Source organism: Ursus arctos, unplaced genomic scaffold (assembly GCF_023065955.2).
Source record: "Ursus arctos isolate Adak ecotype North America unplaced genomic scaffold, UrsArc2.0 scaffold_11, whole genome shotgun sequence".
Taxonomy (NCBI): Eukaryota; Metazoa; Chordata; class Mammalia; order Carnivora; family Ursidae; genus Ursus; species Ursus arctos.
The window spans coordinates 55,872,479-55,897,682 of NW_026622775.1; the positions used below are offsets into that span (position 1 = coordinate 55,872,479).

The following is a 25,204-nucleotide window of genomic DNA, read 5'->3' on the forward strand; positions in this document are numbered from 1 at the left end:
TCCATGTTGGCAGTAATGGTATTTTCAGAGGATTTATAGTAGTGAAAACAAGGCAACTCAATAGGTTTTAAGTTCCCTTTAAACAATTTAGAAAACAGTAATTATTAGGGGTGCCTGGCTGCTCAGTCAGTAGAGCATGCAGCTCTTGATCTCAGGGTCATGAGTTGAAGCCCCACGTTGGGCATAGAGCTTACTTAGAAAACATTAATTATTAATATGAAGCAGTTAGCTCTAAAATCTGAAGAAATTATATCCTATTTAAAAATAAACTACTCTCCCCCTAAACCCCAGTTACTGTGCTGTCACTGGTCTTCCCGAACATCTTGAGACTTTTCTGTATTTGCCTTTTCTTCTTTGCATCCTATTTACATTAGGGTATCTCACACAATGTTTTTTTTTTTTTTTTTTAAAGATTTTATTTATTTATGTGACAGAGAGACAGCCAGCGAGAGAGGGAACACAAGCAGGGGGAGTGGGAGAGGAAGAAGCAGGCTCGTAGCGGAGGAGCCTGATGTGGGACTCGATCCCGGCACGCCGGGATCACGCCCTGAGCCGAAGGCAGACGCTTTAACGACTGCACTACCCAGGCGCCCCTCACACAATGTTTTTTAACCGAGTATTGAATATGTGAATAGTCTTTCAGTTAAAGCAGAAGAGAATATGTTTCTAGAGGAAATATTTGCCTCTGTTTGGGGAGAAGATGTGTGAGTTAACTTCAGAAGAGGCATTTCAAAAATTCAAGCAATGTGAAGAATTTTTATTTGGTGTATTTGAATTTATAAGAATATATGAAATAAGCCAAATCTTCTTTTTAGGTGCTCTCAGCTGCCTCGGCTGCAGGGGTTTCTGTAGCTTTCGGTGCACCAATTGGAGGAGTTCTTTTTAGCCTGGAAGAGGTGAGTAAAGAAAACAGCAACTATAACATTATGCATAATTAACATTACAAATATTATTTTGGCACGCTTTTCAGTTTTATAGCTAGTATAATAGATACAGACTGTGTATTTAAGTTTTCAGATTTAACTTCATAAAGTTATTTTTCATTTATTCTTACCTACGGAGTAATATGTTACATATGTTCTGTACCTTGAGAAAAGCCTTAAAAATATTAATCATGTATAAATATTAGTGATTATTTAAAATTTAACTTTGTTGATGTATTTAAAAGTAAGCAGAAATGGATTTGGCGTAGTAGAAATTATTTAACCACTGTTTGCTAAATTATCGCCCATGTTTTTATTTAAAAGTTTTAATCAGTTCCTAAATTGTGAGTTTGTCTTGTATGCTTATTTCTAGGGTAGTTATTGGTGTTTAAGAAAATGATTTTAGTTGTGTCACTGGCATATTTTGCTTTTGTTTTCTCATTGGTGCTTCAGACTTTTTACATGTTTACACAAAAATGTGAGAAGGAATGGTTTAAAATTTGTTTTTCCAGTTTGTGTTCTTTTCCTCTTTTTTTCTATAATATAGTAGAGGCAAATTAAATACTTCTTTATGAGCTCATAGGAGTTGGTGATCAATCACTACATGATTGAATTGGAGGTGAAACTCATTTTGAAAATAAAACAATGCTGAGTATCTGAAATAATTATTAGACATTTTTGATCAGTTAATATTGGGAATTTGTAATGATGTGATAGCCAAAGTTAATAAAACGTTTATTTTTTTTTTACCACAGTAAAATCTATTATATGTAAACTCTAGCTGCAGCAAAAATTAGACTCAAGTTATAACATATCAGAAACTTCTTATAAAATTATAGCATTAATTTTTCTTTTTCTTTTTTTTTTAGGTTAGCTATTATTTTCCTCTTAAAACTTTATGGAGATCATTTTTTGCTGCTTTAGTGGCTGCATTTGTTTTGAGATCCATCAATCCATTTGGTAACAGCCGTCTGGTCCTTTTTTATGTGGAGTATCACACACCATGGTACCTTTTTGAACTGTTCCCTTTTATTCTCCTCGGGGTATTTGGAGGGCTTTGGGGAGCCTTTTTCATTAGGGCAAATATCGCCTGGTGTCGTCGACGCAAATCCACCAGATTCGGAAAGTATCCTGTTCTTGAAGTCATTGTTGTTGCTGCCATTACTGCGGTGATAGCCTTCCCTAATCCATATACCAGGCTCAACACCAGTGAGCTGATCAAGGAGCTTTTTACAGACTGTGGTCCTCTGGAATCGTCTTCTCTTTGTGACTACAGGAATGACATGAATGCCAGTAAAATTGTGGATGATATTCCTGACCGTCCAGCAGGCCTTGGGGTATATTCGGCTATATGGCAGTTGTGCTTAGCACTCATATTTAAAATTATCATGACAGTATTCACTTTTGGTATCAAGGTAAGTGCTAATGTGAGGTGCTATTTAAATAATTTTGGCATGTTTAAAACTTGTATGTAAAATGAGCAGTGAAATGTTTATCTAAAGGTGGTTATTTCATAAATGTAGGCTGAAAAAATAGCGAATAAAAGAATTCCTTCGGATATATTGTTGAACATGGTTATCTCTTACTGTGTAACACATGACCCCAAAACCTAGCAATTTAAGATAACTATTTATGTTGCTCTTGATATTGAGTCAATAATTTGGGGAGGACTCAACTGGGCATGTTTTGTTTATGGTCTGTCATACAAGTCATCAGACATGGCTAAGGCCGGTCATCTACCACCTAGTCTGGGAAAGTTCAGGCAACTGGGTCTGGAACATCTGGGCTCTTGGAACATCTCTCTCTCTCTGTCTCTCTCTCTGATTTTTCTAGCACGGTGCCTTCAGGGCATTTACATTTCTTACATGGTAGCTCAGTGTCCCAAGAGGATCGTTTTTAACCTGGCCAAGGAAGTCATGCACCATGCCTCATGTTGCTTTCTATTTGTTTGGCCAGTAATAGAGGCCTACCTCGTAATTGGAGCAGTGTCAGAGAATTCATGATCATGTTTTAAAAGCACTTACATTAGTTTCCTTTTGCTGCTATAATAAACTACCACAAACTTAGTGGCTTAAACGTCACACAAATTTATTATGGTTTTGGAGATCAGAAGTCCAAAATGGGTCTCACTGGGCTAAAATCAAGGTATTTGTAGGGATTTATGGAGGTTCTAGGGGAGAGTCCCTTTCTTCCCTTTTCCAGCCTTCTAGAGGCTGCCCATATTCCTTGGCTCATGGCCCCCTTCTCCCATTTCAAAGCCAGCAATGGGTAGTTAAGTCTTTTATCTCATTGTCCTGACACTAACTCTTCTAAATCCTTGTTGCACATTTAAAATAACCTTTGTGATTACTTTTTGCCCACCCACTTAATCTAGGGTAATCTTCTGTTTTAAAGTCAGCTGTTTGACAACCTTAATTCTATCTGCAACCTTAATTCCTCCTTACTGTATAACATAAGGAATTCACAGGAATTAAGATATAGAAACTTTGGGGAGGCATTACTCTGCCTATCATAATACTATCGGGTGTTAGCTTGAAAGGACACTGCAGACTGTTAAATTACTAGCCTATGAATACCATGTCTTTTTTCATCAAGAATTTAAGGGAGCTAGGCCTAATGCCCTGGCATATTGCTTCATTTGAATTTAGAGAAGTGAGAATAACATTAATTAATTAGTGGTTTGCCAGTGAATGTTATTCTCTTATATGACGGTCAGTGATGTGGGTGGGGATCAAATGTCAGCTAATCGTTGTTTTTTAAATTAATATTCACCAGTGAGAATATGCTTTCAAAGATGTAAATTATGTGGAATAACACCTTAATTTCAACAAAATCATAATGATAGTTTTTGAAATATGGTCTCTTTCTTTTCTGTTGTTTTCTATTTAGTCCACTGGTTATAAGAGTTAAATAATAGAAAAACCTTGAAGTTAAAAATTTTTTTCATAGTGAATCAAGTTAGCGCAACTATTGAAGCTCCTGTTTCTATGTAAGTTGATTTTCGGTAAATCCCAATTTTCTCATTTTTAGTTGAGCTACAGGACACTGGAGACCATTGGCAGGTCTTTGTTAAGTCCCTCCTTGCCCTGTCCTCTGCCTGAAGAATCCTAACTGGCAGTAGAGTAAAACATATTTTGATCTCTTTTATTTGGATAACCTTTTAATGATCCTGATACTGTGTTCAACATGCCATTATTTTGTGTTCAGCAAATTTATTTCATATCCAGAACATTTTAGAGCTATTAGTATTTTAATCTTTAAATGATCTTGCTTAAGGTGTTTACTATTCCTATTTTCTTCATTAAATTTAATTGATCAATAAATATTTTTCTCCTTGTATGTATCGCTAAAAAATATTGAAGGACCTGATTAGGTTGTCCACTTCCCATGGTACCACTTAAGAGGAATCACATCTAATATTTTTATCATTTGATAAACAAAAAATATGTAGCAAGGGTGTACTGGTGGAGTAAAGGACAGTTCTTCACAGTGAATTGATTTCATTTTATGAAAAATGCTCCATATTGTCCTTTTTCTTCTTTCCCCATTTCAGCTTAGACTAATGAAAATTTTGTTAGGGACTTGGCATTAAGGAACCCTTGAGCTAAAGGATAAATAACCCTTGGGTTATTTTCTCTTTGGCCTAGAGAAGGTCACTTGGTACTTTGTAACTGAATTCGTGAAATTATTAAGATACCAGTAGAACAATATTTTGCTGTAGTTTTATTTGTAGTAGGATTTTGCTATGTAAATATAATGTGAAAAGAATCAAAAGTGTTAGAAGTCTGTAGAATGTGGGTTCCAAGCATCCAAGTAGAGGATCTCTGCCCAGTTAAGCATTATGTTTTTGTTACAGGTTCCATCAGGCTTGTTCATTCCCAGCATGGCCATTGGAGCTATTGCCGGAAGGATTGTGGGGATTGCAGTAGAACAGCTCGCGTATTATCACCACGACTGGTTTATCTTTAAGGAGTGGTGTGAGGTTGGAGCTGATTGCATTACACCTGGCCTTTATGCCATGGTTGGTGCTGCTGCGTGCTTAGGTAATGTAACTGCGTCTATGGATGGATGTTTGTGAACCTGAGAGAGTAAAAGAGCAAGTGTGAGAGCATGTTTATGCTTAGCTGGTGAGGTGGGTGCGGGTGGTACAGGACAGAGGAAGAGAATGTTTTAACTAAAATGAAGCAGTATTGCTGTTATATGGTGTTTATGTAGTACTGGTTTTCATTTTGCCTGTCTCTAAACATTTCTTAATGCAAAAATTTAATGGCGGTTAGCATCTTTTAAATATAGCGTAATGCTTTGTGACAGAAAACATCTCAGGACAACATAGGCTTAATTTGAATTTTGTCCAGGGAGATTTTTGTTCTTTTCATTGTCGAGGATCTTGGCCCACCTATGGTGACTATATGGTTCCTGAGATTAGCATTCCAGCAAAGCGTCAGACTAGCTTTGGCTCTGCGGTGACTTATAGTTAGCTGTAGTGGAATATTTCTTTACCAGCCCTCCTCCATTTAAGGTGCATTTATAGCAAAATGAAGAAAGGTAACTACTGTTTTAACGAAAAAAAATCTGCATTAAATACTTAAGAGTCTATTGTCCTCTTGGCTATGAAAAATAGTTATTGCTTTTTATATTTAAAATGTCAGCTGAATTTTGGTTATGATATTTCAAAGTTTGTATTTTGACTTATTTTTGTTAAGGGAATCAAAATTATATAATTATTGATCTTCAAAAGTATAATATCAAGTGAAAGTGAGGGACAGAATCATATTCACCAAAGTAGCAATTATTTAGTAGTTGCTTTCTCTTTAGCACTGTGGTAGGTGCAGTGAGTGATACAAAAAGAAGTATAAAACATGGGCCCAACCTCAACTACACTCAAGTTGGGGAGACAAGACCAAAACTGAGAAAACAATAGTGAGCACTATATAATGATTATATATAGTACTGAGTCTATGAAAATTGTAGGAATCTAGAGAAAAAGGATTGACGTAGTTCAGGTAGAGTAGAACATGAGCTTTATTTAAGAATAGTAGAATTTAAAGAAGAGGACTTTTTTGAGGAATATCCTGTGAAGGCAAAGGAATTGGGAGAGGGATTAATTTAGTATTCATGGAGCTTTGAGGATGCTGACAATATTGAAGTAGAGAGTGCGTTTGGATACTTTTCGGGAAATGAAGTGGATTAGTGAGAAGGAGCCAGATGATGAAAAGGCACTGATTTGCGTTGGGATTAGTTTGTATTTGGAATTGGTCGGATCTGTGGCAGAGTTGTGGCTTTGGCATTTGTAGCTTAATGACTTGGAAATGTTCCTTTGCTTTTGATTTTTTATTTTCTTATCTTTAAAATAGAAATAATAACTACTTATCTCCTACCGTTGTTTTGAGGTTATATGAGATCAGATGCATGTAAAGCTATTAGCACAGTACCAGGTGAAGTAAGTCGCTTAGTTTAAAAAAAAAAAAAAAAAGTCTTAGTGAACTGATTAGAGACATGCATGGCATAGTGTAGATACGTAATACATAGTAGGTTCTTTCTCCCTTCTATTTTTAGGTTAAAAAACAAAAAGGAAGAGTTTAAGCTTAATGCAGTATGAATTGGCGAGCCCTGGTAGGTTTTTGAGCAAAGGAGCAACATGGTAAAAGTAGTACTTAGGAAAGATTAACCTGGGAACATGGCTTATAAAGTGGATTGAAAGTAATGGGGCCTGGAGTCAAGGAGGTAAGATAAAATAGTATTAAAATTAAAGAACAAAGTCTTGAGAGCCTGGTCTAGTTTGGTAATAGTGACAGTATTGAGAAAGGGACCCATAGATAGTTATTTTGCAAAACAAATCAGGACCGGGTGAGGGTCTAGGTGTTGGGGTAAAGTAAAGGGATGGACCTGGAGTGACTATGTAGGTTGCCAGGAAGAATGTAGTGCTGGTGCTGGAGTCAGGGAAGTTGGAATGGGTAGCTCTTTGGGGGAAGAAGAGGACTTTGGTGTTAAGTGTGTGCTGTTTTTTGTGACAGTAGGTCATCCAGAGTCTTTTTACAGTTGGAAAACAAGATAAGCAATAAGGTATGCAGAGTTGGAGATGTGGGACAAATGCAACAGTGAGTGGAGAGATGTGGATTACGAGGCATCAGCATACAGATGGTAGTTCAGAATGATGATTTGGGTAAATGAATAGATAGTTTTCTAAGGGAGGGGATATTAACCTGTTAACATAAATCACAAGGCATCAAAATATTTTACTCATTTTGAAAAGATAAAGAGGAGTTAAGTGTCTTAAGTTAATATTCTACCCACATATGAGCTTAATTTGTAAATTGGTAACCATGATGCAAAAGTAGCTCTGATGTGCTTCACCAAATTCTTTACTTAATAATCAGCTTTTATAAGAGTGAAATTATATCTTTGCTATAGCAATAAACCAAAATGGCAAGCTTGCTTTAGTTGGTCAGCTGCGTACTGTGAAGTAAACAGGTTTTGAAATGTTATTTTAATAATCTTTTGTGTTACACAAAGAAGATCAGTGTTTCTCTACATCTTATTAAAATAGTGGTAATTGTCCTAAGAGAGGAGTAGCAGTTTTTGATGATAATCCTTTTCACTAAGTTCTGTTTACAATTCATGTTCACCTGCCTAGTACAAAAATTCCACCAACATGTCCTGTCCTCCTTGACCAGTGGTGCTGCTTTTTTTTTTTTTTTCAGGTGGTGTGACAAGGATGACTGTCTCCCTGGTGGTTATTGTTTTTGAGCTTACCGGAGGCTTGGAATACATTGTTCCCCTTATGGCTGCAGTTATGACCAGTAAATGGGTTGGTGATGCTTTTGGTAGGGAAGGCATTTATGAAGCGCACATCCGGTTAAATGGATACCCTTTCTTGGATGCAAAAGAAGAATTCACTCATACCACCCTGGCTGCTGATGTCATGAGACCGCGAAGGAACGATCCTCCCTTAGCCGTCCTGACACAGGACAATATGACAGTGGATGATATAGAAAACATGATTAATGAAACCAGCTACAATGGCTTTCCTGTCATAATGTCAAAAGAATCTCAAAGATTAGTGGGATTTGCCCTCAGAAGAGACCTGACAATTGCAATAGGTACCCTTTTTAAAAAATACAGACACACACATAAATCTATCTATATCTGTATCTGTTGGAATCTCTATATATTTAGATAGATATAGACATATAATAGACTTCTCAAGGAAAGGAAAGCAATAATATTTAATTGGTTGGGTTTGTGGGGGCGAGAGCTGTATTATATTTATGTTCCTGAAAGTCTTTTGTTCTTTAGGAAAGGAATTACACATCTGTGAATTGTTTCCCCACTAAATACAGTTTTTTTTAAAAGAAATCTTTTTATTATTTTATTTATTTATTTTTAAAGATTTTTATTTGAGATACAGCATGCGAGAAAGAGCACGAAAGGGGGGTTCAGAGGGAGAGGGAGCAGGGAGCCTGATGCGGCACTCTCTCCCAGCACCCTGGGATCATGACCTGAGCTGAAGGCAGATGCTTAACCGACTGAGCCACCCAGGCTCCCCACTAAATACAATTTTATCTTTTGATTTGGCATTGTTATCAGAGATCAAAGTTAGATTCTTTATTTTCCACTAAGAAAAGGCTTGTGAAGTTGATATTGTTCATAATAGCATGTAAGATAAGGCTTTAGCAAGTGCCAGGGCATCCCACTAAATAAATACATTCTTATATTTAATATTGGCTTATTTGAATGCAAATTATTGAAAATATCATCTTCATTGGTCTGTTTCATATCAGACTCACAGGTTTTCCTTTTTCAGCTTTTGGATTTAGGCTTACAATATTAACATATAATATCTACTTTAAAGTGAAAAAAATAATTGAGATTTTATTTTGGTCAAATGCTAGGTTGAAAAGTCATATTGTATTTTGAGCTGATATTCCTGCAAGTATAGATTGAAGGCATTAGTTGTATTATTTCTTGGAGGTAAATTAAACTTCTTATGAGGAAGAAACAATTGCATTCCTCCAAAGTTTATTTTTCTCCTTAGAGTCGTAAAGTATTGATGAGGAGGCTAGTAAGGCATTTTCTATACAATCTGATTCCTTTCCCTCTCTCCCCCCAACTCCCAAAGGTGATAAAGGATATTTTCATCAAGCTGTTGCTTTCATACTCCCAAGTTTTTAGTGGAGGACCAGGAGCTGAATATGTTAAGCATTTGGTCCTGTGAACCCATCCTCTGCAACTTCTCTCTGTGTGGCCACTGCAAAAGGATTATACAATATTTCAATTCTTGTGCCATTTGAAGAGGGAAGGCTTAGGGGAGTATTTCTCAAATCGGAATGGAAATGCTCAGTTTACAAGAGCTATCAAAACAAAACAAAAGCGTCTACAGAGAAGGAAAAGGCTCCAGCTTTGGAAGAGCTTTTTAAAGGCTAGCAAACCTATCATTCCAGGTTTTGCTGTAGGTAATAGAATAGTTTCCGAGAGTGGGCAACATATGTGGTCAGACTTGGCTCTTGTGTTGAAGTGTTTCAGCTTCTAAGCTGTTACCATGGCCACACCTACAGTCAGAGAAGAATTTCATTGCTTAGATTCCTCTTCTTTAGGTTTTAATAGTAGCCAGCCAAAGAAAAGAAAAAGGTCAGAATTTTAGAATTTACATAGAAATTTAAAGGAAAACAAGGTTTTTTATTTTTTAATTTTTTTAATTTTTTTATAAAGATTTTATTTATTTATTAGAGAGAGAGACAGCCAGCGAGAGAGGGAACACAAGCAGGGGGAGTGGGAGAGGAAGAAGCAGGCTCCCAGAAGAGCAGGGAGCCCCATGTGGGGCTCGATCCCAGGACCCTGGGATCACGCCCTGAGCCGAAGGCAGACGCTTAACAACTGCGCCACCCAGGCGCCCCAAAAGCAAGTTTTTTTAAAAGATGAAGAAAGTAGTAGAAGTTAATTATTCATAATCCTCCTGATTCTGTGGACATATTTTTCAAAGTTTTATTAGTATCTTGAAACAGAATATTGTGATAGCAGATAATGTCAGTTTAAGGGAATAGGTATACTTTAGATATTTGAAATATCCAGTCATGTCATCAAAAATGTTTCACATGATGACTTAGGACATGCCTTAAATATTTACCTACATATATTTTTATAAAGTTGACATTTTTGAATGAGAAAAATAGACCTGTACGTGAGATTTTATATATTTGCATAATATATAAAACACGTTAAAATATTTTATGAAAGACAAAATAAAATGCTTGAGTAACTGGTAAACTATGTATCATATCCACGGATGGGAAAACTCAAGATTTTAAAAGCACAGTTTTCCCATAATTTATAAATTCTGTATTTGTATGTCATTTCATTATTTAAAAATTTTAGTTTACTTATAGATGGTACGTTCACATAGTTCAAATCAAGAAGATTGAAAGTATACAGTGAAAAATGTCTCTCACCCATGACCTCATAGTTACCAGTTTAACTCTCTATAGACAGCCATCACTTTGGTTTCCTATGTATTCTGTAGATATTATTCTATAATTATATAAGTAAGTATATATGTTTTTTCTTTTTAAACAAATTGTATCATGCTATCTAATATGTGTTGTTCTGTACTTTGTTTTTTCACTAAACGATGTTTTCTTGGACATCTTCCCGGTGAATTTCTTCATTCTATTCTTCTAAAGCTACACAAAAGTAGACATACCATGGGATACCTAATGATTTCTAAAATCAGCTCCTCATTGATGGACATTTAAGATGTTTCCAATTTTCTGCTGTTATAAAAATTGCTCCCTCATATATTTGATGATCTCACATATTCGACATTCTGCCTATGTGCAAATGTACCAAAATTACTAGAAGTGGAATCGTTGGATCAGAGAGTAGGTGCATTTGTAATATTATAAGGTATTTTCACATCACACCAGGTAGTGATTATACCCTGTACTTCCAACGGCAGTGAATGACAGTTTACTATGTTAAAGTTTAGTCCAAATGGAGAGACATTTCTTCCTGCATTTTTATGTCAAGATTAAAAGTGAGGCTCAATGTTTTATAGATTTGTTTAAAATGAAGCATATTTAACATTTATAGTGTGAATTGAATTGTCTTTCCTATTTTCTGACTTAAGGTATAAAAGTATACTTGTTCGTTTCTATTTATGTGATAGCTATTAGTTTTACAGGGAGACTCTTAGTGAATGAAAACCTAAATATCACTGACATACTGAACACACAGTAGTAAGGTACATGGCACAGTGACAGGCTGCTCCCTTAATTGTACTTTTCTCCTATCCTCTAAAGATCTTTTGTTCAGAGTAAAGCTTTAGTTTGCATACTTAGGAGAGCTAATTTGTTAAAGGGTCCCCCTTCCATAGCAATATTTAGAAACCTTAAAATAGAGTTTACTCAGTAAGATGCATTGCAAGTAAGTGGACTCGTCTTTTGTTTATCTCTTTGTAGCAGTTAAAATAAACCGTATACCTGCTTGGTTAGTTCAAATACCATTTTGTGGATTTAGAGACTTTTTTGCTTTCTAAGATTAATACAAGTGACGAAAGAGTTCTACATCCCTGGGGAATGTTTTTTTTGTAGTCTGTCTCTACCAGGTTTCACTTAGTGAAAAATGAAGGGGACAGCCATATGTGTACCTTTCTTTTTTGATAAGTTGTGAGAAGTCAAGCCCTTGAGAATATATTAACATGAACAGGAAAAATAAAGCATAAAATAAAATTTAGGGGGAGAAAGGTGATTATTTATGTTCAGACATTTTATGTTAGAAAAAATCCATTTCCATTCTCCTGGAAGTATAACTCTATTTTGCATCCATACTTTAAAAAAAAAAAATGCCTGAATCGTATCAGAAAATAAAAACTATGATGATATTTTCTACTTCAAAAGCTTTTGAATGAATGACATTAAAAAAAATTGTTTTTCAAACAAAGCAAAACAAACCTAGCAGATGTCCTGCACTTTGTAAGTACTCAGTCAATGATGCTTGTTAAAATAGTTACTGTATTCATATACAGGACAAATTTAAGTCAGGCTGGGTGTTCACTAGCCTTGTGCCTTTTATATCAAAGGAACATTACAGTAAGCAAATAAATAAGGTTAATAACTTTTTCCAAAATTTTCTGCAACTTTTATTATTAATGTTTAAGCAATCTCAGCATATTTTCATTGATGGTATAATATTTGTTATTTTAAGGTATTAAAGTTCGATGAGTGAGGTTAGTTTTAACTCAGAATATCTGTCATGCTAACAGTATTTACACTTTACATTCGTAGGTCATTAGCCAGATGCTTCTGTGAGTTAAGAGAACTTAAGGAACATCTTTCAAGAATCATTTATGTCACTTGCTAATGGGCTTTCTTCTTTTCTGTGCTTTTATCATGCTTTTAAAGTGGTTTAGTAAGTACTAGTCATTAGAACTTCACTTAGTGCGTTCCTACCTATGTGTGTTCTGGCACAGTTAAATAAGGCCTTAGAGGTCAGAAGGAGCAAAAAGAATTGCAGTATATGAGCTGTATATGTTTATCTGCTTCTGTCTGGGACTGGTGCTTATTATTTTGGCTTAATTATATTTGTAGCAAAATTCATGTTTAAAATATGTTCAATATAGCAAAAACATATTTGTGAACAGAGTTTTGAATACATACTAACTCAAAATACAAACATAAAGCTATTTATTTTTGTATTCTCTCCATTTCATGGGTTTCCTTTCTCCTCCTGTGGTCTTTGTTCTGCAGTTTTTTGCATCTTTACCACTTCTTGTCTAGCACTGTCAAAGGCTGGCGTGGAACTTGGCAGCAGACAGAAGCACTTGAAGCAGAGCACACTGGAGAGGGGAAATTAACAGAGCCTTTACAAATGCTACCTGAAATACAAGTCTTTGTCCGTCATGTGCATAGTTGTAGTTTCAGCCCACCTGTTAAAGCTCATGACTCACCTAGAAAATTAAACTTCAACATCAGAAAAGAGAAAGAACTAGCTAAGTCACAGGGGTGGAGTATATATAGCATAGTCAAAACAGGAACGAAACTCTCTTCAGTCCCACCTCTGCAGGATAAGTGATATTTTGCATGGGCAGGTGTCAGTTGGTGATGGCTTCCTATAAGAAACCATGCTCTAATTTGTGCAGGTTTTAAAAAAACATATTTCACACATGCTTCCTTGTCTCCCCCAAAGTTAGAAAACAGCTTCAGCCCCAGTTAAGAAATTGAAAGACCAAAAATATTTTATTTACATGAAGATGATTTGTTGTTGTTATATTCTAATCCTGTCAAATACAAGAAATTACTAAATTACTAAATCAAATACAAGAAATTACTAAATCAATTTTCATTTGATTCCTTTCTTGGTTAAGAAGGTAGGAAAAAATGGTCATGGGATACATTTGTTTATTTTTTAGAGTCTCCAAATAAACAGATTCCCCTTAACACAAATTAACTTTTGGTCTTTTCTATCTCTTTTCAGAAAGTGCCAGAAAAAAACAAGAAGGTATTGTGGGCAGTTCTCGTGTGTGTTTTGCACAGCACACCCCGTCTCTTCCAGCGGAAAGCCCTCGGCCACTGAAACTTCGGAGCATCCTTGACATGAGCCCTTTTACCGTGACCGATCATACCCCGATGGAGATCGTAGTGGATATTTTCCGAAAGCTGGGTCTGAGGCAGTGCCTTGTAACTCACAATGGGTAAGTCTGGTGAAAGAAATCAGTTCGCTTCACAGAATTTATGATACTGTCTAGTGGAATTCATATCGAGTTCTTAGGGTAGAGTCTAAGTCGGCTTTGAAGTGGGAAAGACTGTCTTTTTAGTGTGATTATAAATACAGGATCAGTATTGGTCAGATTGATACTTACCAAGAATAAAAAAAAAAAAAGTCAACTGGCAGATCTTTGCCAAAACATAAAGTAGCATTTGTCAGGAACACTTCAGAGTTGGCAAAGAGTAGTGGACCTAACCTGTACAGAGTAGAGGAAAAAACCCATTTTCTTTTTTAAGTATTTCATTTTTTGAATATAACTTTCTAGTTCAATAATAACTCTCTAGATATTTTGCTGTTTACTATTTCAGCCATTATTTTACTTATTTGTGTAATGAGGGAAATAATGTATAATTAAATGAAATTTGTAAATTAGCTAAAATTCTCCTTTAGCAAATGCTTTTTGTTTCCTTTTCTCCCTTTTCCATCCACAAATCTTTCATATAAACTGCTAATGACAAAAACTCATGTATTTAAAATGTATAAATTGGTTAATTTATTTTTCTGCCCTTCACACATGAACTGAAGTGTTTCTCCAGGATAGGACTGTAGAAAAATTTTGTTTGGCAGATGTCAGAGGGACAAAGTGCAGATGTGATACGCAGTAGGCCTCAGCAAACGTACTCCTGCTTCATTGCCGCTACTCCCCCCGTCCCTGCACCCGGGATCTGTTGCCCCACCCATTCTTTCTCTAGTGCCTTTTATTTCCATTATACTACTGTTCCTAGTTGAAATACTTAAGAACATTGTTTTATCTGAAGGCTGAGGACAGAAAGGCTGGAAATGAGAAACAAAGGGTACTCTTGATTGTGCATAAATTAAATGGTTTAACCCTGCCCAGCATAAAGCTGGTTGAAATGCTAAACACTTAGAGATCACAGTGGGGATTTTTTTTTTTTTAAAGCATTTTGTTCAAGACATGTGAGGGACAAAACACATGACCCCTGTCTAAAGAATGGGGGAAGAAAGAAAAAAAGGGAAGGAATTTGTTTATGGAGCGCCTTCTTCAGGTTTCTCACTTAACTTTGTAGCACCTTTGCAGAGTAGGTTGTAGATCCCTACTTGACAGGTGTAATAATTGAAGCTCAGAGGGGTGTAATAATATGCCCAGTTGTGTGGTTAGTATGTCACCGATCAGGGAATCAAATATCTTTCCAGTTTTAGAGCCCAGTCTCTTGCTCTAGTGTTTTATGCTGTTATTGACTAATGGAATATATTTTCTTTCTTTGTGATTTCTTAAACTACACCATTTTCTTGAATAATTTATTGTGCTATATTGTGTTAAGAATAGAAATATAAAGTTAAGAGAAATAGATCCATGTTTAGTGTTTTCACTGTGCTAACCAATTAAATCTAAATAATGTGGAATAAATTATTAAAGGTATAAAATCCTTGATGCAAGGCAGGAAGTTTGGAATTATTAAGTATCACAGATACTATTTGGCGAAGAGATACATGTAATAAAATAACTATTTTCTTTCAGTGTTGTTTAATTAAAAAAATAATAGTTACCAAACTTCATTGTTTGAAAACTTTATCAGTACATGTTAAATGGAGTAAGTTTTTATGAAGTTATATGGGTTTTAGGGCCCTTTTAATTATAAATGGCTCAATTAGAAGCTAAGCTGAGTTGTTACAATTTTTACTTGCTTTGAGTTATTCCTTGTGCCTGGCATGGTTTGTCCTTTTGTGTGCTAGTAAATATAAATGTCACTCTCTAGTTATGATTACCTATGATCACAAAGCTGGATGGGTCAGTTAACATATTTCACTTTGCTGATTAATTCCCAGATTTTCGGCAGCACAGATGTTAGAAAGGAAAATGTTTAAAAGAAAGTGTAAAAATAACAAACTGTGGGAGAGGGGGAGGATAGCTAACTAAAATCTTACCTTATACTACCCGTTTATAAGAAAGCTTGGGGGGGGGGCTTTTTCTAAAGGAGTATGTTTAATTGCCTTGATTATTAAATTGTTCCTATTTCTGTCCTTCAAGGAAAATAAGTTGATATATATAGAAAGAAAAGAGATCATTTGGGGTGGTAGCTCTTGGGTCTTTATTTTCTTGGAGGTATGTAAGGAAATAGAGTGGTTTTTTTTTTTTTTTTTAGATTTTTATTTATTATTTATTCGACAGAGACAGAGACAGCCAGCGAGAGAGAGAACACAAGCAGGGGGAGTGGGAGAGGAAGAAGCAGGCTCACAGCAGAGGAGCCTGATATGGGGCTCGATCCCACAACGCCGGGATCACGCCCTGAGCCGAAGGCAGACGCTTAACAGCTGTGCCACCCAGGCACCCCAGAGTGTTTTATTTTCACTTGAAATTAAATGATTTAAAGTTAAAAAAGAAACCATATCTACTAGTTTTTAGTGGAGAGTGTGAAGTTCTGGATAACTGTCAGCCACCTCTAGTTCATAGTGGGTCCTTAGAGGTGGAAAATAACTATTTGGGGGAAGAGACACAACAAGTCCAGATTGTTAGGTGCAAGGAGAAAATGAGAATAGGGAGGTGAGGGAGAAGTGTGTCTAAATTCTAAAGATGTCAGTTATAGTTTTCCCATCTTTTATATTTTAATTAGAATTCTCAAAATCTTTTTAGTCTTTTTTTTTGAAAGGTTTTATTAATTTGTCAGAGAGAGAGAGCACTTGTGCACAAGCAGGGGGAGCGGCAGGCAGAGGAAGAAGCAGGCTCCCTGCTGAGCACGGAGCCTGATGCGGGGCTCAATCCCAGGACCCTGAGATCATGACCTGAGGTGAAGGCAGACACTTAACCGACTGAGCCACCCCTGGCATCCCAAAATCTTTCTAGTCTTGGTGGATCTAGCAGGATGTTAATACGCATTGCTGAAAAAGAGTTTGGGGACCATATAAGTTTGGGAAGTATTGGATTAAATACAGTTGAGGTTTCTCTATTGTAGAATGTCTCAGAACTTACAAAATGTTGATATTATTTGAGTTTCAGGGACAATAGGAAAAATAGTTTTCCAAACTTGTTTGAACATGCAGTTTTTTATTTTATTTTATTTTATTTATTTATTTTTTTGATGGAGGAAAGAGGACGGAAGAACTTTTGAGACTGGTGTTTTTGGAACATATTTTGGGAAAACGTTGGTTCATGCTCTGTCAGCTGTTAACATCATTGCTTGTTAGCTCCACACAGGGAATTAGCAAATTATTCTTTATATAAGTTACATTTTGCATTGATTTTCTTTGCACTTCCTGAAATTGATAAAGTAGCACTGAACCCGGTCTTATTATTCTCAAATCACTTGTCTCCATTAGAGAGGAAATATATGTATTTCCTCCTTTTTAGGATCATTACTTTGTAATATAGATATTAGTTTGTAAATCTCCAAATTTGCCATTTGGTCCTTAATCAATTTGTAACTCTCCTCATTTTGTACTTTGTGATTTGGCAGAGCTTATTAATATACTAACTGAAAGTAATCATTGTATATAATTGGAAAGAAAAGAATGAGTAAGAATTAAACTGGAATTATTTTATTGTCAAGGTTTTTCACATTTCCTGCCTCCAGCTATAAATTAAATTGAATTGATGGTTTTTTGTTGTTGGTTTTCCCTCACATACTTAGAGAAGAACATCCATTGAGGGATTAAGTGCTTGTTTTATGTATGCATTTTTTATTTCATGAGTGCATTTTCTGAGCCTTTTTGGAGGGAGAACTTGTTCGTATCCTCTGACAACTTTTCAATTTATCTTTGTTCTTAAGGATCAGTACATTATTTTAAATAATGAGAAAACATTAGCAGAGAACCTATTTCTGTCTTTCCCAATGCCTGCCGTCCCTGCTTTCCCACCCCCGCACCCAGGCATCATCCTTAATAACTGTTTCGTAACTGACATATCTGTAGGCCTTGACTACTTTAAGTGAAGTCCCCTGGTGACATTCTTTAAGAAGTCAGAATGTTCAAAGGCAGTTGAGTAGTAAAGTTGACTTAACTAGATCACCAGGGAGATGTCCAGTACCCTGAAGGGCATTCTGGATGGGCTTCCAGAATTTGAAGATGAAGGCTTTTTAAGGCGTTTGACATTCATTATTTTTGTTGCCATATATTGTAGTTGAATTCTTCCATTATAAAACCAGCAACCAGGATTTTGTTCCAATCTAATTATTTTCAAGTATCCTTGTGAGAATTTATGTCCCTTATTTTGCTTGATATTATAATAGTGATAGGTTAACTGAGAAATAATCATTTAGAAAAAAATATGCATAATGTAAAAGTCATTTTGACCTCTAATCATAAATACATCTTATTAGCTTATTTTAAGAAGTAGCTTTCAGCTACTGAAAATTAGGGAGTGTGTGTATTGGTTGGCGTTATTTATTTAAGTGTACATTGCCTTTAATTTTAATCCCAAATAGTAGTAAAACTCACAGGATTTCTTAAGTCTCCTCATGGACAGTTGAGGCTAAGCCTTCTACCTTTTCGCTACTGAGGTAGACCCAAATAATAGCAGCCGCACTGTGACATTTTAGAAATTAGAAAAATACTTTCCCCCAACGAAGGAACACTGAAAATGAAACTAAATTTTGGAGGTTTATAGCTGTGTATTAATATTGTTTCTTTTGTACTTTTCTTTATAGTCATTTTCATTGCAAACTTCTATAATTTTGATTTTTAATTTAAAAAGGAAAAGAACTCACCAATATTTAAAAATAGTATCATGTCTCTCATGAAAGTCAGAAGTTATGCAAATGGGACCTGGGATTTCAAATCATTTTTGTTTTTGTTTTTCTAAAGTTCATTAAAAGCCTTCTTATGGTTCATATTTTTATTTTTTTCTCTCATTCTTTATCATTATGATTGGAACCTCTTTTAATTTAATTTCTCACACAGTTATTAGCATAACGTGATCTGTTTCAGGATTGTCTTGGGGATCATCACAAAGAAGAACATATTAGAGCATCTCGAGCAACTAAAGCAGCACGTCGAACCCTTGGTGATTAGATATATCAGATCTCTCATTTAGACACCTTAGAAGTCAGGAAGCATGAAACTTGTGAACTGTTTGGTTCTGTCAGTCCCAGATATCTGCTGAATAAAAAAATCCTACATGCTGCCAATTACATTTATATCTTATAAACTCCGTCTGTAAGATAAACTTAGGTATTTGTAAGATTCCATTCACAGCAAGTTAGCAAAAGTTAACGTCTCTCATCAAAATCATTGGTTGCAATTTAAGAACTGTAAACAGTTTGGTAGTTAAATGAGTAAATATTATTGGACGTTCTGAAAGTAAACACAAGTCTGTCTACCTTAGTGGCTGCACCGGTCTCAGAAGATGCCTGACTGGTTAAAAATGTCTGCCCCCCCCCCCAAACCCTTTATCTTTTTTGTGTTTCCTAATCTTGTGGTAGTCTTGTGGTAAATCTAAGCTCATAAATGGTTTTAACCGAGCTTAGCAATGTTAGAATTGCCGAATGTTGAAGAGATTTCTGATGGGCACACTAACTAGAGCGTAATGTGTATATATTTGTGATCATAGCATTAGTTCTTTCTCTGCTACACCTTGCATACCTTCACAGTCAAGAATGTGTGTCCTGCCATTTCATTAGTGAACTGTACCCAGATAACGTGTGTGCCCCTTTTGTATGATGTTTCCGGAATGCTGTGAGCAGCTTTTGGGGTCAAATGCATTTGTTTTAACTGGCTTTATGTCCTAGTGGTTTCATGACTAAAGATAAATTTTGAATTATCTTACCTTATAACCTAAAAATTGTCTGGCTTTAGCAATTAATGCCTGAAATTATTTTGCCCTGCAATTGTCATAGCTATATAAAACCTGTCCCAGTTTGCTTAAGTACACAACTGATTATGTATTCCTGTTGTATGCTAATATTTCACAAGTGTTTCATGCATCCTTTTTTAAAAAACTACTAACCGGAATAATAAGTAGCTACTCATTCATTCTGCTTTCTGCTTCACCTATAATAATCTTTTAGGACTGCTTCTTGATTTTTCACCTCTCTTTTACTGTAAGCATTAACAACCAAGACTTTCATAAAAGCACTGTATCTTAACTTTTTCGGCCAAAATCAAAAGAGGAAAACATTGATGAGTGTACTAGAAACTTGGGTTGTCTTATAGATTTATTCTCGGGGCTCTGAGGTTTAGGATTGGAGTTCTTTGTTGACCATTTTATCTCAATTGTATGTGCTTTCATGAAGATTCTGCATACAACTGGGCAATCCTTAAGTTATTTTTTTAAAGTTGGTTAAGTTTGGTTTGAAAAAAATGGAATATTGAGGAGATTTGGTCATCAGACATTTTACTGCTTTCTTGATATCATGGCAATGAATTTTCCTTCTCAAATGGGATCAATATCATTTCTTGTTCACACATCCTCCCATTTTTTTTACGTTTTTGTTGGCATACATGAAATCAAAGTACCTCTACTTCATTGAGGCATGCAGTCCTCAGAGTCTTGGTGGAAAGGACATCGTACTATTAGTGACCATGATACTTTCATATCAAAGGATGGTTGCTGGATTATTTAATTATCTTTACCAATAAAGTACTTCTTGAACATAAAAAATCACGGTGCTTGCTTTGCTCTATTCCTGTCAACAAAAAGGGTTTAGCTATAGAGTTAGCTTTTCTTTTCTTTTCCCTTTTATTTTAATAGCAATCTTCTGTTTATTCCTTTCAGGCGCCTCCTTGGCATTATAACAAAAAAAGATATCCTCCGTCATATGGCCCAGACGGCAAACCAAGACCCCGCTTCAATAATGTTCAACTGAATCCTATAGATGAGGAGAGAGAGGAAACAGAAGAGGAAGTTCATTTGTTGAATAGCACAACTCTTTAACCTGAGGGAGTCATCTACTTTTTTTTCTCCTTTAAAAAAAAAAAATCTGAAAGCCAGGCTTTTGCAACATGGTTTGCAAATACTGCTGGTGGAATGGAGGAGTTGTTTGGGGAGGGAAAGGAGCAAGAAGGAAATGAGTGAGGTATTTCCCCATCTAACTGAGAGCAGCAAACCATCTCCTGTTGTTCTGCACTGGATGCATTCAGCTGAGGATGTGCCGCGGTAGTGCAGGCTGGCGCGTCCGCGGAGAGGGCACCGCAGCCTGGGAGCACTCGGAGCACCTGGAGCACCTGGCCTGTTACTCCAGCATCGCAAAGACACATTAGCAGTCCCTGTTTCTGGAGGGATTACTTTGAATTGAGCCATCTCTAAGACTGCAAGGTCTTGCCCTTTTGTATCAAAACTGTTCTGTTTAATTCATGAATTATATACGTAAGCATTATCTTTCTACATTCCAGAAGAGCTTTTCTTTCTCTCCCTCCCTCCCTCTCTTATTCTTTCCCTCTCGAGCTGTGACAAAGCCTCTTAAAATTGGTGTACCCTTTTGAAACAGTCCTTTCTCATATTGAGATGTACTGTGATTTTACCGAAGTTTCATCACAAGAAGGGAGTGTTTCTTGTGCCATTGACCATGTAGTTGGTACCATCACTAAATGCTTGGAGCAGTCACGTGCACCACCACAAAGGCGAATCAAACAGGTAAAATCTCGAATGAAGCGTGAACAGAATCTCTCAGCTTGTGTGCATTGTGGTTCAGAATCAACAACAATGAAACTTGACTTGTAAGGATAAACAGAGTTTTCTTTTGGTTTTTTTCCTCTCAGACTTTATGGATAATGTGACCTGGTCTTATGCAAATTTTCTATTCTAAAACTACTATAATCTACAAGTACTGTTCAGCGTAAGGAAACAAAATGCTGCTGCTTTGACAGTAAAGAGAAGGAAGTATTCTGTTTAGCTGTATCTGGTATTAATTGCATGTTTAAACACTGGAATTTTTTTTCTTGAAATTAGATCATTTTTTTTCTTTCCTCAAGATATTTTATTGCTGACACTGAAGAAGAAATGTAATTCATAACTTGCACTAAATGTATATTTCTTTTCTTAAAAATTTACCATTCTTATTTATATTTTTATGGATTAAAATTTATAAAATACAGATCAGTTAATATCGCGCTTAAATAATTTTACCTTTTTAATGTGATTTTTATAGACTAATTCAGACTTACAAATATGGAGATATGAACAAAGTTTACACTGGGAACAAGGGTTTAAAAAGAGGTTGTGGTTATTTGTCTATGATCCAATGTGTACATAAACCTTTTTCTGATCTTTCACTGCCACCCTCTGGATTATGTCTTCTGACCTGTACATTTTGGCTCATTAACTAGAAAGTTAAAACATGACAAATCACTTTGCAATTAAAACCAAAAGTTAAATAGTGTTAACCTTTAAAAAAAAATCAAACAAATGAAAACAGTTGCATAGGTAGCAGTTAAAATTTTAATCTGAGCATAACCTTTGAATCTTTGGGTACATCACATCCGTAAGTGTTCAGCTAATGTTTTGAATATCCACAGTGCACATTTTTGCTGGATGAGTTGAAAATGTACTGGGGTGTGTTTGGAATTTTTGTTTTTGGAAATGTCTGTCTTAATCGTGGTCTTAATTCACTATCAGCAAAGGCAGTTTACTTGAAGGATTGGCTTAAATAATCTAGGCTTATGCATTTTTGGTAGGGAATGAATTTTGCAGACAGACATTTCCTGAAACATAACTGGCAATGAGCCGTTTTTACATTTTGGAAGTGATTCTTCACTTCCTAGTTCTTAAAAATAATATACCCATAAGATCTTGAAGCTTTATTAGATCATGAAGCCATATTAGAATGACAATTGAAAGTTGAACAACATTTGAGGGATTTCATGAAACATTTCTTCATGTTGCTATCTGCCTAAAATTAGTATTTTGTCCTAGTTTGCTTCCTCCCTTTGGCAGACTTCAAGCTTTCTTAATAACCCCTTCAGATTTCATTTGGCCATCCAGAGTAACATCTTTTCTAAATGATACTTCTGTATATCTTGTTTTCATCTTGTCCTGAGCGTATCTGCAGGGTGAACTCCTCAGCATTGGCTATTGAATAGCTTGTTCGTCTTGAGTTACACGCCTTCAAAGGAGAAACCAGCTTCTTTGCAGATACCTTCATAACATTAAACATCACATGGATTTTATTTTCCATGTTTCCCTTTTGATTTCACGTCCTCCCTTCATTGCTCATCCTGCTTCACAGACGGACATTTCAGGGTGGATATTCAAGGTGGATATTAATTTTCTTCCTGGTATATTTCTATCCCTTGATGTGTCTTACTGCTAAAATACAGGAGAAGTGTTGTATTTCTAATGCATTCAGTGGTTTTCTTCAGTAATACAACCTGTTCCACTTTTCTTTTTGATATGTTGAGGTGTGTCTGCTTTTCAACCAAACGGTGAAATAGTGGAGACCATGAAATATATGTGCCTGGCTAATTGGCAAATTAATTGACCAATATAATAAGTGGAGCGCCTTATTGGAGTACCCTTTTTGAGAAGGTATGATGAGAATGGGCAAGGGTGTCAGCATCTCTTATTAATAATTGTTTTTAGTTTTGGTTCATGAAGAATGCTTAGTTTGTTAATCTGTGATGTTGCCTAGAGCTGTATTTATCTGTTTTTATTTATACTAGTGTAGTAAAGCTGCATATCATTACAGTAAAAATGGTTACTGTGATGAGTTAATCAGAAAATCTATTAAAATCTATATGACAATGTGTGGTTTGGCCTTTAATTATATCTGTAACAATCCTCCCACTTCTGCTGCTGCTCTGTGCAGTGTAGGCCAGTATGCCTGGCACACGCAGCCTCAAAGGGGTGATAAATGTAATGTTTCTCTCAGGTTACAAAGCCATTTATTTCTATACTTCACAGGCGAGGGGCAACAAAGGAGTAGATGCTGGATCGAACACTACCAGCAATAGTAGAGAGTCACCATTTGTCAGTGCAAGTTGCAGGTTTACAGAAAGATTTCACTTCAGTTTACTTTCAAAAAGAAAAATTACGCTGTTGGCATGAAGATTAAGCATGCAAATGATTTACATTTTTTTTTTTTAAGATTTATGTATTTATTTTAGGGAGCGGGAGGGGCAGAGGGAGAGGGAGAGAGAATCTCAAGCCGACTCTGCACTGAGCGTGGAGTCTGACCTGGGGCTCAATCTCAGTACCCTAAGATCACAACCTGAGCCGAAACCAAGGGTCAGATGCTTAACCGACTATGCCACCCAGGTGCCCCTACATGTTTTTTAAAATATTAGTTTGTACATTTGCTAATAGAACTGTCTAAAAGAAGGTGGTAACATTTGAATTGTTAAAAGATTTCAGTAGTCTAATATTAAACTCTTAGTATAAAAGTAAAGCACTTGACTAAAAAGTCTGGAATAGATTTTTTTTATCATTCATTTCATTCACTCATTCACTGAGTTTTTATTGAATACTTACTGTGTGGTAGTCCCAGTGCTGTGTTCCTGAAGCTTATATTGTAGTAGAGACAGACATATGTGGTATGTCAGATGGTGATACGTATCACAGGTTAATTAGTTCAGCAGATTTTTTATTCCTGTGTGCCACACACTGTTATAGGCATACATAAATCAGGCAAAAATTCCCATTCTAATGGAGAAAAATCAGTAATGGGGAGGATGCTATTTTTTATGGAGGGTGATGAAAAACGGCCTCAGGGATAAGGTGACATTTGAGTAGGATCCTAAAAAAAAAAAAAAAAAAAAAAAAGGGAATGATACAGTTATCTGTGAGAAGAATGTTCCAAGAAGAAGAACTAGTATATGCAAACATCCTGAGGTATGATACACCTGACAGTTACAAGGAATACCAAATAGGTCACTGTGGCTAGAGTGGGGAGTAGGGTGTAAGAGGAGAAAAGAAGTTAGGGATATTGTCGTTTGACTTTTATTCTGAATAAAATGGGAAGCCAGTGAGGCAGAAAAGTGACATGTTCTGACTTAATCTGATCTCTGGCTGCTTTCTTGGGGATAGACTGTAATGGGGAAGGGGTGGAAGCAGAGAGACCAATTAGAAGGCTCTCGGAATAATCAAGGTAAGATATGTTAGAGGCTTGAACCTGACTGGGGCTGGTGGAGGTTGTGCAAGTGGCTGAATTCTAGACATTTTGGAGGTGGCATAGGCAGGATTTGCTAATGGATTGAATGTGGAGTGATACAAGAGGAGTAAAGGATGTTTCCAGTGGCCACTGACTGAATTGGGAATGACTTCAGGAAGACTAGACTTGAGGTTGTGTACAGAGGAATTTTGGTTTTAGACAAATTTTAAATGACTTTTCAACTTCAAAGTGGGGCTGTCAAGTAGGCAGTTGTATCTACCGAGACTCAAGTTCAGGAGGAAGGTCCAGCCTAAGAGCCCTAAAAAACATGGGTGGTGTCATCCTGAGCCAGGAGGGGATCACCATGGGATTAAGTGGACAGAGGAGGGCTGAGCATTGACATAGATGTATATTTAGATTTGAGGTGATGAGGGGCCAGCAGAAGAGGGAGCAACCAGTGAGGTAGGGTGAATATTGGTGCCTTTAAGAGAAAGGTAGGCCTCTAAGGCAAGTGGATGATAGTTTCAGGGAGGATCAACTTTTCAG

At 36.1% G+C, this 25,204-nt stretch overlaps 1 protein-coding gene across 6 annotated transcripts in view; it reads left to right on the forward strand.

Moving 5' to 3' along the window:
* CLCN3 (chloride voltage-gated channel 3) overlaps positions 1–23,315 on the forward strand; it is a 93,038-nt gene extending 69,723 nt beyond the window's left edge. For 3 of the 6 annotated variants that reach the window (XM_026485625.4, XM_057310178.1, XM_057310179.1), the window contains 7 exons: positions 816–896; positions 1,793–2,338; positions 4,780–4,966; positions 7,625–8,023; positions 13,392–13,608; positions 18,564–18,639; positions 20,350–23,315. In XM_026485625.4, coding sequence (XP_026341410.1) covers positions 816–896; positions 1,793–2,338; positions 4,780–4,966; positions 7,625–8,023; positions 13,392–13,608; positions 18,564–18,639; positions 20,350–20,508 — 1,665 coding nt within the window. In that variant the 3' untranslated portion in view covers positions 20,509–23,315. The remainder of the gene's footprint in view (positions 1–815; positions 897–1,792; positions 2,339–4,779; positions 4,967–7,624; positions 8,024–13,391; positions 13,609–18,563; positions 18,640–20,349) is intronic. The other 3 variants (XM_026485629.4, XM_044379253.3, XM_026485605.4) reach the window with 1 other exon arrangement.
* Positions 23,316–25,204: the final 1,889 nt, after the last annotated feature.